Source organism: Oncorhynchus masou, chromosome 31 (assembly GCF_036934945.1).
Source record: "Oncorhynchus masou masou isolate Uvic2021 chromosome 31, UVic_Omas_1.1, whole genome shotgun sequence".
NCBI lineage: Eukaryota > Metazoa > Chordata > Actinopteri > Salmoniformes > Salmonidae > Oncorhynchus > Oncorhynchus masou.
In genome coordinates this window covers 101,077,303-101,091,569 of record NC_088242.1, presented here as the reverse complement: position 1 = coordinate 101,091,569, position 14,267 = coordinate 101,077,303, and the positions used below count along the sequence as shown (strand labels likewise).

Sequence of the window (14,267 nt, the reverse complement as noted above, 5' to 3'; positions counted from 1 at the left end):
TCACCAGTGTGGTAGTGGGGATTAGCACCATCAGTGTAGTAGTGGGGATTAGCATCACCAGTGTGGTAGTGGGGATTACCATCATCAGAGTGGTGGGGATGAGCATCACCAGTGTGGTAGTGGGGATTAGCATCATCAGAGTGGTAGTGGGGATTAGCATCATCAGTGTGGTAGTGGGGATTAGCATCATCAGAGTAGTAGTGGGGATTAGCATCACCAGTGTGGTAGTGGGGATTAGCACCATCAGTGTAGTAGTGGGGATTAGCATCACCAGTGTGGTAGTGGGGATTACCATCATCAGAGTGGTGGGGATTAGCATCACCAGTGTGGTAGTGGGGATTAGCATCATCAGAGTGGTGGGGATTAGCATCACCAGTGTGGTAGTGGGGATTACCATCATCAGAGTGGTGGGGATGAGCATCACCAGTGTGGTAGTGGGGATTAGCATCATCAGAGTGGTGGGGATTAGCATCACCAGTGTGGTAGTGGGGATTAGCATCATCAGAGTAGTAGTGGGGATTAGCATCACCAGTGTGGTAGTGGGGATTAGCACCATCAGTGTAGTAGTGGGGATTAGCATCACCAGTGTGGTAGTGGGGATTACCATCATCAGAGTGGTGGGGATGAGCATCACCAGTGTGGTAGTGGGGATTACCATCATCAGAGTGGTGGGGATGAGCATCACCAGTGTGGTAGTGGGGATTAGCATCATCAGAGTGGTGGGGATTAGCATCACCATTGTGGTAGTGGGGATTAGCATCATCAGAGTGGTAGTGGGGATTAGCATCATCAGTGTGGTAGTGGGGATGAGCATCATCAGAGTGGTAGTGGGGATTAGCATCATAAGAGTGGTAGTGGGGATTAGCATCATCAGAGTGGTAGTGGGGATTAGCATCATCAGAGTGGTAGTGGGGATTAGCATCATCAGAGTGGTGGGAATGCGCATCACCAGTGTGGTAGTGGGGATTAGCATCATCAGAGTGGTGGGGATTAGCGTCATCAGAGTCGTGGGGATTAGCATCATCAGTGTAGTAGGTATTAGCATCATCAGTGTGGTAGTGGGGATGAGCATCATCAGAGTGGTAGTGGGGATTAGCATCATAAGAGTGGTAGTGGGGATTAGCATCATAAGAGTGGTAGTGGGGATTAGCATCACCAGTGTGGTAGTGGGGATTAGCATCATCAGAGGGGTAGTGGGGATTAGCATCACCATTGTGGTAGTGGGGATTAGCATCATCAGTGTGGTAGTGGGGATTAGCATCATCAGAGTAGTAGTGGGGATTAGCATCACCAGTGTGGTAGTGGGGATGATTATCATCAGTGTGGTAGTGGGGATGAGCATCATCAGTGTGGTAGTGGGGATTAGCATCACCAGTGTGGTAGTGGGGATTAGCATCACCAGTGTGGTGGGGATTAGCATCACCAGTGTGGTAGTGGGGATGAGCATCATCAGTGTGGTAGTGGGGATGAGCATCATCACTGTGGTAGTGGGGATTAGCATCATCAGAGTGGTAGTGGGGATTAGCATCACCAGGGTGGTAGTGGGGATTAGCATCACCAGAGTGGTAGTGGGGATTAGCATCACCAGTGTGGTAGTGGGGATTAGCATCATCAGTGTGGTAGTGGGGATTAGCATCATCAGAGTAGTAGTGGGGATTAGCATCACCAGTGTGGTAGTGGGGATTTTCACCATCAGTGTAGTAGTGGGGATTAGCATCACCAGTGTGGTAGTGGGGATTACCATCATCAGAGTGGTGGGGATGAGCATCACCAGTGTGGTAGTGGGGATTAGCATCATCAGAGTGGTAGTGGGGATTAGCATCACCAGTGTGGTAGTGGGGATTAGCATCATCAGTGTGGTAGTGGGGATTAGCATCATCAGAGTCGTAGTGGGGATTAGCATCATCAGAGTAGTAGGTATTAGCATCATCAGTGTGGTAGTGGGGATTAGCATCATCAGAGTGGTAGTGGGGATTAGCATCACCAGTGTGGTAGTGGGGATTAGCATCACCAGTGTGGTGGGGATTAGCATCATCAGAGTGGTAGTGGGGATTAGCATCATCAGTGTGGTAGTGGGGATGAGCATCATCAGAGTGGTAGTGGGGATTAGCATCATAAGAGTGGTAGTGGGGATTAGCATCATAAGAGTGGTAGTGGGGATTAGCATCACCAGTGTGGTAGTGGGGATTTTCACCATCAGTGTAGTAGTGGGGATTAGCATCACCAGTGTGGTAGTGGGGATTACCATCATCAGAGTGGTGGGGATGAGCATCACCAGTGTGGTAGTGGGGATTAGCATCATCAGAGTGGTAGTGGGGATTAGCATCACCAGTGTGGTAGTGGGGATTAGCATCATCAGTGTGGTAGTGGGGATTAGCATCATCAGAGTCGTAGTGGGGATTAGCATCATCAGAGTGGTGGGGATGAGCATCACCAGTGTGGTAGTGGGGATTAGCATCATCAGAGTGGTAGTGGGGATTAGCATCACCAGTGTGGTAGTGGGGATTAGCATCATCAGTGTGGTAGTGGGGATTAGCATCATCAGAGTCGTAGTGGGGATTAGCATCATCAGAGTAGTAGGTATTAGCATCATCAGTGTGGTAGTGGGGATTAGCATCATCAGAGTGGTAGTGGGGATTAGCATCATCAGAGTGGTAGTGGGGATTAGCATCACCAGTGTGGTAGTGGGGATTAGCATCATCAGTGTGGTAGTGGGGATTAGCATCATCAGAGTCGTAGTGGGGATTAGCATCATCAGAGTAGTAGGTATTAGCATCATCAGTGTGGTAGTGGGGATTAGCATCATCAGAGTGGTAGTGGGGATTAGCATCACCAGTGTGGTAGTGGGGATTAGCATCACCAGTGTGGTGGGGATTAGCATCATCAGAGTGGTAGTGGGGATTAGCATCATCAGTGTGGTAGTGGGGATGAGCATCATCAGAGTGGTAGTGGGGATTAGCATCATAAGAGTGGTAGTGGGGATTAGCATCATAAGAGTGGTAGTGGGGATTAGCATCATCAGAGTGGTGGGAATGCGCATCACCAGTGTGGTAGTGGTGATTAGCATCATCAGAGTGGTAGTGGGGATTAGCATCATCAGAGTGGTAGTGGGGATTAGCATCATCAGTGTAGTAGGTATTAGCATCATCAGTGTGGTAGTGGGGGATTAGCATCACCAGTGTGGTAGTGGGGATTAGCATCATCAGAGTGGTAGTGGGGATTAGCATCACCAGTGTGGTAGTGGGGATTAGCATCACCAGTGTGGTGGGGATTAGCATCACCAGTGTGGTAGTGGGGATGAGCATCATCAGTGTGGTAGTGGGGATGAGCATCATCAGTGTGGTAGTGGGGATTAGCATCATCAGAGTGGTAGTGGGGATTAGCATCACCAGGGTGGTAGCGGGGATTAGCATCACCAGAGTGGTAGTGGGGATTAGCATCACCAGTGTGGTAGTGGGGATTAGCATCATCAGTGTGGTAGTGGGGATTAGCATCATCAGAGTAGTAGTGGGGATTAGCATCACCAGTGTGGTAGTGGGGATTTTCACCATCAGTGTAGTAGTGGGGATTAGCATCACCAGTGTGGTAGTGGGGATTACCATCATCAGAGTGGTGGGGATGAGCATCACCAGTGTGGTAGTGGGGATTAGCATCATCAGAGTGGTAGTGGGGATTAGCATCACCAGTGTGGTAGTGGGGATTAGCATCATCAGTGTGGTAGTGGGGATTAGCATCATCAGAGTCGTAGTGGGGATTAGCATCACCAGTGTGGTAGTGGGGATTACCATCACCAGTGTGGTAGTGGGGATGAGCATCATCAGTGTGGTAGTGGGGATTAGCATCATCAGAGTCGTAGTGGGGATTAGCATCATCAGAGTAGTAGGTATTAGCATCATCAGTGTGGTAGTGGGGATTAGCATCATCAGTGTGGTAGTGGGGATTAGCATCATCAGAGTGGTAGTGGGGATTAGCATCATCAGTGTGGTAGTGGGGATGAGCATCATCAGAGTGGTAGTGGGGATTAGCATCATAAGAGTGGTAGTGGGGATTAGCATCATAAGAGTGGTAGTGGGGATTAGCATCACCAGTGTGGTAGTGGGGATTAGCATCATCAGAGGGGTAGTGGGGATTAGCATCACCAGTGTGGTAGTGGGGATTAGCATCATCAGTGTGGTAGTGGGGATTAGCATCATCAGAGTAGTAGTGGGGATTAGCATCACCAGTGTGGTAGTGGGGATTAGCACCATCAGTGTAGTAGTGGGGATTAGCATCACCAGTGTGGTAGTGGGGATTACCATCATCAGAGTGGTGGGGATGAGCATCACCAGTGTGGTAGTGGGGATTAGCATCATCAGAGTGGTAGTGGGGATTAGCATCACCAGTGTGGTATTGGGGATTAGCATCATCAGTGTGGTAGTGGGGATTAGCATCATCAGAGTAGTAGTGGGGATTAGCATCACCAGTGTGGTAGTGGGGATTAGCACCATCAGTGTAGTAGTGGGGATTAGCATCACCAGTGTGGTAGTGGGGATTACCATCATCAGAGTGGTGGGGATGAGCATCACCAGTGTGGTAGTGGGGATTAGCATCATCAGAGTGGTGGGAATGCGCATCACCAGTGTGGTAGTGGTGATTAGCATCATCAGAGTGGTAGTGGGGATTAGCATCATCAGAGTGGTAGTGGGGATTAGCATCATCAGAGTGGTGGGAATGCGCATCACCAGTGTGGTAGTGGGGATTAGCATCATCAGAGTGGTGGGGATTAGCATCATCAGAGTCGTGGGGATTAGCATCATCAGTGTAGTAGGTATTAGCATCATCAGTGTGGTAGTGGGGGATTAGCATCACCAGTGTGGTAGTGGGGATTAGCATCATCAGAGTGGTAGTGGGGATTAGCATCACCAGAGTGGTAGTGGGGATGAGCATCATCAGTGTGGTAGGTATTAGCATCATCAGTGTGGTAGTGGGGATTAGCATCATCAGTGTAGTAGGTATTAGCATCACCAGAGTGGTAGTGGGGATTAGCATCACCAGTGTGGTAGTGGGGATTAGCATCATCAGTGTGGTAGTGGGGATTAGCATCATCAGAGTAGTAGTGGGGATTAGCATCACCAGTGTGGTAGTGGGGATTAGCACCATCAGTGTAGTAGTGGGGATTAGCATCACCAGTGTGGTAGTGGGGATTACCATCATCAGAGTGGTGGGGATGAGCATCACCAGTGTGGTAGTGGGGATTAGCATCATCAGAGTGGTGGGAATGCGCATCACCAGTGTGGTAGTGGTGATTAGCATCATCAGAGTGGTAGTGGGGATTAGCATCATCAGAGTGGTAGTGGGGATTAGCATCATCAGAGTGGTGGGAATGCGCATCTCCAGTGTGGTAGTGGGGATTAGCATCATCAGAGTGGTGGGTATTAGCATCATCAGAGTCGTGGGGATTAGCATCATCAGTGTAGTAGGTATTAGCATCATCAGTGTGGTAGTGGGGGATTAGCATCACCAGTGTGGTAGTGGGGATTAGCATCATCAGAGTGGTAGTGGGGATTAGCATCACCAGAGTGGTAGTGGGGATGAGCATCATCAGTGTGGTAGGTATTAGCATCATCAGTGTGGTAGTGGGGATTAGCATCATCAGTGTAGTAGGTATTAGCATCACCAGAGTGGTAGTGGGGATTAGCATCACCAGAGTGGTAGTGGGGATTAGCATCATCAGTGTGGTAGTGGGGATTAGCATCACCAGAGTGGTAGTGATTAGCAACATCAGTGTGGTAGTGGGGATTAGCGTCATCAGTGTGGTGGTGGTGATTAGCATCATCAGTGTGGTGTTTAAAAAAACAAAACTTTTTAAATGTTTTATTTTTGAAATTCACTGAGGATGGATCTCCACCTCCTTCCCTGATGAGCCTCCAGTGCTGTACAGTACAGAGGGTATATAGGGGACATGCAGGTTCGTGTTAGGGTCAGGGTTATAGGAGTGTGCTGTGACCTCACCTCTTTGTGGAAGCGGTGTGAGCATTGCAACTCCTGGACTCCTCCTCCTCCATTACACATGTCTTCATGGCTGTCCGCTTCCCTCTGGAATGGATTACAGTTACATTAGCAATGCAATTTTCCTTATTGAAAACATTCAATACTGCATCTTATTGCAAATTAGTATGAAAGTATCTCTGGGCTTGATTGATGAGTTATCAAACAATCGCATGTGTTTTTTATTGATCATCACTGATAAAACAGCAGCAGCAGCATCATTGATGGAACAGTGCCCAGTCAATGATGGAACAGTGCCCAGGTAATGATGGAACAGTGCCCAGTCATTGATGGAACAGTGCCCATTCATTGATGGAACAGTGCCCAGTCATTGATGGAACAGTGCCCATTCATTGATGGAACAGTGCCCAGTCAATGATGGAACAGTACCCAGTCAATGATGGACAGTGCCCATTCATTGATGGAACAGTGCCCAGTCAATGATGGAACAGTGCCCAGTCAATGATGGAACAGTGCCCAGTCAATGACGGAACAGTACCCAGTCAATGATGGAACAGTGCCCAGTCAATGATGGAACAGGCCATTTGCCACCCGTCCATCTATATTAATCCATATGCATTATAGTTATATCCCTCTACTGTCTCTGTACCTACCGTGGACATGACCTTCTTGTTGTGGAGCCTCAGTCTCCTTTTGAAGGACTCGGCCAGCTCTGGGATGGTGGTGATGCGCTTCTCTGGGAGGGCTGATTTGACCCTGTTGTTTCCGTCGGAGGACGCACGGCGAGCTCGGGGGTGGTTCCTTACCTCTGACCCCTTCTCCTCCAGGGGTTTCATGTGGACGGGCGTAGGCGCCATAGTGTCGGCGGCTGCTGCATGGAGACAACTCAGCTGCATGACGTTTAGTTGGGACTGAGGAGAGCAGAGAAGGGTCAGGGTTGGCTGCTTATGTCAGAGATGGTTCAATATCACTTTGCTTCCTGGGTCAGTCATTGTGCACAGGGATACGGTTAGGGTTAGTTCTTGTACACAGTTTGTTTACACCCATGGTGAATATAAAACACGTGTCAATATTAATATTGACTCTTCATTCTCTAATACTGTTGTTAATCTAGTCCACTGTCTAAAAAAAGACCTTCCAATAAAACGACCTCCCATTGCATTTCACAATGGATTCATGTTCAGTAATATTGATTTCCCGTCAACCAGTTGATTACCTCAGGGTGTTGACAACATGTGAGTAACGTACAGTTAGGAATATATCTACTGTTCCCTGAAGGAGGGAATGTGGTATAACATACTATGGGGAGTCAACAACCAATCCTATTCAACTGGTTATAATATAATATATAATATTTCCTCAATTCAGTACCGCCCTTCAGCCTCAACCACCTGAGGGCGTGGTGGCGGCAAAATAAGTTATACCTCATTCCCTCCTTCGGAAAACAGTAGTTATATTCATAACTGTACGTTCCCTTTCACTTGGTCACTCAGTATAACATACCTTGGGGACATACAATTACTCCTAGGAGGCCCACAGCACCCAAGCACACACAGGTTCCACCGGCTCCAAACTGTCAGAGACCCATATGGATATCCAGAACCTGCTGCAACTTGGCTATGCGCACTGACTGCCCAAGTCCTTAGACCCCACAGTTCCAAGAATAATACTTGCCTTGCTAGCCTGAAATGTCAGAACTCGTACAAGGAACTGTAAATCTAAAACAACAAAACACCAATGTGACTTGATGAAGCGCACACGTGCACTGCATAGCATCGACCAGAGTTATGAACCACAGCAACCCGAGGCGCAAACTCACAGGGAAACTGTGGTAACCAGGGCAAAACGCTTCCAAATCAAACTTTATTTGTCACATGCGCCGAATACAAGTGCAAATGCCCTTAACCAACAGTGCAGTTCAAAAAGAGTTAAGAAAATATTTACCAAATAAATGAAAATAAAAAAATATAAAAGTAACATAGCAATAATGAGGCTACAACAGGGGGCACCGGTACCAAGTCAGTGTGCGAGGGTACAGGTTAGAGGTCATTTGTACATGTAGGTAGGGGTGAAGTGACTATAGATAATAAACAGCGAGTAGCAGCATTGTACATGTAGGTAGGGGTGAAGTGACTGCATAGATAATAAACAGCGAGTAGCAGCAGTGTACATGTAGGTAGGGGTGAAGTGACTATGCATAGATAATAAACAGTGAGTAGCAGCAGTGTACATGTAGGTAGGGGTGAAGTGACTATGCATAGATAATAAACAGTGAGTAGCAGCAGTGTACATGTAGGTAGGGGTGAAGTGACTATGCATAGATAATAAACAGCGAGTAGCAGCAGTGTACATGTAGGTAGGGGTGAAGTGACTGCATAGATAATAAACAGCGAGTAGCAGCATTGTACATGTAGGTAGGGGTGAAGTGACTCTGCATAGATAATAAACAGTGAGTAGCAGCAGTGTACATGTAGGTAGGGGTGATGACTATATAGATAATAAACAGTGAGTAGCAGCAGTGTACATGTAGGTAGGGGTGAAGTGACTATGCATAGATAATAAACAGTGAGTAGCAGCAGTGTACATGTTGGTAGGGGTGAAGTGACTGCATAGATAATAAACAGTGAGTAGCAGCAGTGTACATGTAGGTGGGGGTGAAGTGACTATGCATAGATAATAAACAGTGAGTAGCAGCAGTGTACATGTAGGTAGGGGTGAAGTGACTGCATAGATAATAAACAGTGAGTAGCAGCAGTGTACATGTAGGTGGGGGTGAAGTGACTATGTATAGATAATAAACAGTGAGTAGCAGCAGTGTACAAAACAAATGGTCACGGTCAATGTAATAGTCCGGTGGCCATTTGATTAATTGTTCAGCGGTCTTATGGCTTGAAGGTAGAATCTATTAAGGAGCCTTTTGGTCCTAGACTTGGCGCTCCGCTATCGCTTGCCATGCAAAACAGTCTGACGGAGGCCCTAACAATTTTATGGGCTTTCCTCTGTGACGATTCTCCCACTCTGTCTGCCGTATTCTTTCTCTTTGCTCTTGTTTTCCTTAATAGGGTGTCAGTGGGCGGAGCTGGGAGGGTCATCAGCAATATGGGACACACCTGGGCCCGGGTGTGTCCCAGGATAAAGGCACCACTTCCCCATTCATTGAGGAGACTCTCCATGCAGACAACGATTTTGGTTGTGGCCGTTTGTTTACTTTGGCACCTTTCAACATTCCTCATTATCACATTTATGCACGCAAACACTCACTTACACTACTGATTACTGACTACACACATCATTGTTAATTGTAATTAGTTTACTTAAGTTAATAAATATATTTTGTTATTCCTTATCTCCACGTTGTCTCCCTTTTTGTTACAAACTCTGAGCCGGTTGGTGACACCGCCTATTATATAGGTCCTGGATGGAAGGAAGCTTGGAGATGTACTGGGCCATTCGCACTACCCTCTGAAGTGCCTTACTGTCACATGCCGAGCAGTTGCCATACCAGACGGTGATGCAACAGGTTAGAGTGCTCTCGATGGAACAGCTGTAGAACTTTTTGAGGATCTGAGGACCCATGCAAAATCTTTTCAGTCTCCCACGGGGGAAACGGTGTTGTCGTGCCCTCTTCACGACTGTCTTGGTGTGCTTTGACCATGTTAGTTTGTTGGTGATGTGGTCATCAAGGAACTTGAAGCTCTCAACCCGCTTCACTACAGCCCCGTCGATGTGAATGGGGGCCTGTTTGCCCGCCTTTTCAGGTGGTCAACAATCAGCTCCTTGGTCTTGCTCACATTGAGGGAGAGGTTGTTGGCCTGGCACCACACTGCCAGTGCTCTGACCACCTTCCTATAGGCCGTTTCATTGTTGTCGGTGATCAGGCCTACCACTTTTGTGTCATCAGCAAACTTAATGAAGATGTTGGAGTCGTGTTTGGCCACGCAGTCATGGGTGAACAGGGAGTACAGGAGGGGACTAAGTACACCACCCTGAGGGGTCGCAGTGTTGAGGATCGGTATGGCAGCCATGTTGTTGCCTACCCTTACCACCTGGGGGCGGCCCGTCAGGAAGTCTAGGATCCAGTTTCAGAGGGAGGTGTTTAGTCCCAGAGTCCTTAGCTTAGTTATGAGCTTCGTGGGCGCTATGGTGTTGAACACTGAGCTGTAGTCAATGAACAGCGTTCTCGCATACTGTATGTGTTCCTTTTGTCCAGGTGTGAAAGGGCAGTGTGGAGTGCGCTTGAGATTGCGTCATCTGTGGATCTGTTGGGGCGGTATGTGAAATGGAGTGGGTCTAGGGTATTTAGGAGGATGCTTTTGTGAGCCATGACCAGCCTTTCAAAGGACTTCATGGCTACCGACGTGAGTGCTATGGGGCGGTAATAATTTAGGCAGGCTACCTTTGTTTCCTTGGGCACAGGGACTATGGTGGTCTGCTTGAAACATGTAAGTACTATAGTCTCAGTCAGGGAGAGGTAAAAGTGTCAGTGAAAACACTTGCCAGTTGGTCTGCGCATGCTTTGAGTACACGTCCTGGTAATCCGTCTGGCCCCGTGGCTTTGTGAATGTTGACCTGCTCAAAGGTCTTGCTCACATTGGCTACCAAGAGCGTTATCACACAGTCATCCAGAAAAGCTGGTGCTCTGATGTATGCTTAAGTGTTGCTTGCCTTGAAGCGATTATAAAAGGTACTTAGCTCGTCTAGTAGGTCCGTAATAGCTGTCAAGCCCTGCCACCACCGACGAGCATCAGAGCCGGTGTAGTAGGATTCAATCTTAATCCTGTATTTATGCTTTGCTTGTTTGACGGTTTGTCTGAGGGTATAGCGGGATTTTTAAAGTCCCTGGCAACTAGGAGCGTCACTTCCGGATGAGCATTTTCTTGTTTGCGTTTGGCCTAATAGAGCTTGTTGTGTGTGGTGTCAGTGCCAGCATCAGTCTGTGGTGGTAAATAGACGGCTACGAATAATATAGATGAGAACTCTTTTGGTAGATAGTGTGGTCTGCAGCTTATCATAATGTACTCTACCTTAGGCGAGCAATACCTCGAGACTTCTTTAATAAATCCTCTAGTGACTCCCCATCCCGCATGCGGGAGCGTAATCATCGCCTGACACTAATTAGCATAACGCAACGGACATAAATATCCCTAGAAAATATTCCTATTCATTAAAATCACAAATGAAATATATTGAGACACAGCTTAGCCTTTTGTTTATCACCCTGTCATCTCAGATTTTCAAAATATGCTTTACAGCCAAAGCTAGACAAGCATTTGTCTAAGTTTATCGTTAGCCTAGCATAGCATTATGCCTTGCTAGCAGCAGGCAACCTTGTCACGAAAATCAGAAAAGCAATCAAATTAAATTGTTTACCTTTGATGAACTTCGGATGTTTTCACTCACGAGACTCCCAGGTAGATAGCCAAAGTTCATTTTTTCCCCAGAAATTTGCATCCTGCAGTACAAACTCAAAAAAGTTCTGGGACACTGTAAAGTCCATGGAGATTAAGAGCACCTCATCCCAGCTACCCACTGCTCTAAGGCTAGGAAACACTGTTACAACCGACAAATCCACTATAATTGAGAATTTCAATAAGCATTTCTCTACGGCTGGACATGCTTTCCACCTGGCTACCCCTACCCTGGTCAACTGCCCGGCACCCTCCACAGCTACCCGCTCAAGCCCTCACCATTTCTACTTCACCCATATCCAGATAGCTGATGTTCTGAAAGAGCTGCAAAATCTGGAAAACTACAAATCAGCTGGGCTAGACAATCTGGACCCACTCTTACTAAAACTATCCACCGCCATTGTTGCAACCCCTATTACCAGTCTGTTCAACCTCTCTTTCGTATCATCCAAGATCCCTTAAGATTGGAAAGCTGCCACGGTCATCCCCCTCTTCAAAGGGGGTGACACTCTAGACCCAAACTGTTATAGATCTATATCCATCCTGCCCTGCCTATCTAAAATCCTCGAAAGCCAAGTTAGTAAACAGATCACCGACCATTTTGAATCCCACCGTACCTTCTCCGCTGTGCAATCCGGTTTCCGAGCTGGTCACGGGTGCACCTCAGCCATGCTCAAGGTACTAAATGATATCATAACCGCCATCAATATAAGACCGGGGCGGCAGGGTAGCACCTCAGCCATGCTCAAGGTACTAAATGATATCATAACCGCCATCAATATAAGACCGGGGCGGCAGGGTAGCCTAGTGGTTAGAGCGTTGGACTAGTAACCGGAAGGTTGCAAGCTCAAACCCCTGAGCTGACTAGGTACAAATCTGTCGTTCTGCCCCTGAACAGGCAGTCAACTCACTGTTCCTAGGCCGTCATTGAAAATAAGAATTTGTTCTTAACTGACTTGCCTGGTTAAATAAAGGTAAAAAAAAATAAAAAGTTCAGTGTGTCAAATCAGAGGGCCTGTTGTCTGGACCTCTGGCAGTCTCTAAGGGGGTAACACAGGGTTCAATTCTCAGGCCGACTCTTTTTTCTGTATATATCAATGATGTCGCTCTTGCTACGGGTGATTCCCTGATCCACTTCTACGCAGACAACACCATTCTGTATACATCTGGCCCATCTTTGGACACTGTGTTAACTAACCTCCAAACGAGCTTCAATGCCATACAACACTCCTTCTGTGGCCTCCAACTGCTATTAATAGCTAGTAAAACCAAATGCATGCTCTTCAACTGTTCGCTGCCAGCCCAACTAGCATCACTACCCTGGACGGTTCTGACCTAGAATATGTGGACAGCTACAAATACCTAGGTGTCTGGCTCGACAGTAAACTCTCCTTCCAGACTCACATCGCCAATCCAAAATCAAATCTAGAATCGGCTTCCTATTTTGCAACAAAGTGTCACGCCCTGACCTTAGAGATCCTGTTTATGTCTCTTTTTAGGTTTGGTCAGGGTGTGAGTTGGGGTGGGTATTCTATATTCTATTATTTATATTTCTATGTCTTCACCGGGTAGGGTTCTCAATCAGGGACAGCTCTCTATCGTTGTCTCTGAGAACCATACTTAGGTAGCCCTTTTTTCCACCTGTCTTTGTGGGAAGTTTACTTTGTTTAGGGCACACAGCCTTTAGCTTCACGGTTTGTTTTGTAGTGTTTATTGTTTTGTCGGCGTATTCACTTAAATAAAGGAATATGTACACTCACAACGCTGCACCTTGGTCCTCTTCTTACAACGGCCGTGACATAAAGCCTCCTTCACTCACGCCGCCAAACTTACCCAAGTAAAACTGACTATCCTACCGATCCTTGACTTCGGCAATGTCATCTACAAAATAGCTTCCAATATTCTACTCAGCAAACTGGATGCAGTCTATCACAGTGCCATCCGTTTTGTTACCAAAGCCCCTTATACCACCCACTACTGCGACCTGTATGCTCTAGTCGGCTGGCCCCCGCTACATATTCGTTGCCAGACCCACTGGCTCCAGATCATCTATACATCTATGCTAGGTAAAACTCTGCCTTATCTCAGCTCCCTGGTCACGATAACAACTGCCACCTGTAGCACGCACTCTAGCAGGCATATCTCACTGGTCATCCCCAAAGCCAACACCTCGTTTGGCCGCCTTTCCTTCCAGTTCTCTGCTGCCAATGACTGGAACAAATTGCAAAAATTGCTGAAGCTGGAGACTTATATTTCCCTCACTAACTTTAAACATCAGCTATCTGAGCAGCTAACCGATCGCTGCAGCTGTACATAGTCCATCTGTAAATAGCCCATCCAATCTACCTACCTCATCCCCATATTGTTTTTAATTTACTTTTCTGCTCTTTTTCACACCAGTATTTCTACTTGCACATCACCATCTGCTCATCTATCACTCCAGTGTTAATCTGCTAAATTGAAATTACTTTGCCTCACCTCCTCACGCCATTTGCACACACTTTCTTTTTTTTCTATTGTGTTATTGACTGTACGCTTGTTTACTACATGTGTAACTCTGTGTTGTTGTTTGTGTCGCACTACTTTGCTTTATCTTGGCCAGGTCGCAGTTGTAAATGGAAACTTGATCTCAACTGGCCTACTGTAACGACGTTCTTCGTTTGTCAAAAGAGAGTCGGACCGAAATGCAGCGTGGTGGTTACTCATGATCTTTAATGAAGGATCGCGATACATAAAATAACTATTACAAAATACAAAACAACAAACGGAACGTGAAATCTAATTACAGCCTATCTGGTGAAACTACACAGAGACAGGAACAATCACCCACGAAATACAAAGTGAAACCCAGGCTACCTAAATACGGTTCCC

At 46.9% G+C, this 14,267-nt stretch overlaps 1 protein-coding gene across 1 annotated transcript in view; it reads right to left on the bottom strand.

The window, feature by feature from the left end:
• The window catches only part of lnp1 (leukemia NUP98 fusion partner 1), a 45,022-nt gene that overhangs the window by 28,274 nt on the left and 2,481 nt on the right, over window positions 1-14,267 (bottom strand). Inside the window, exons 2-3 of the mRNA XM_064952841.1 lie at window positions 6,642-6,899; window positions 5,992-6,075 (exon numbers count right to left, since the gene is read on the bottom strand). Of these exons, the coding sequence (XP_064808913.1) occupies window positions 5,992-6,075; window positions 6,642-6,899 (342 nt within the window). The remainder of the gene's footprint in view (window positions 1-5,991; window positions 6,076-6,641; window positions 6,900-14,267) is intronic.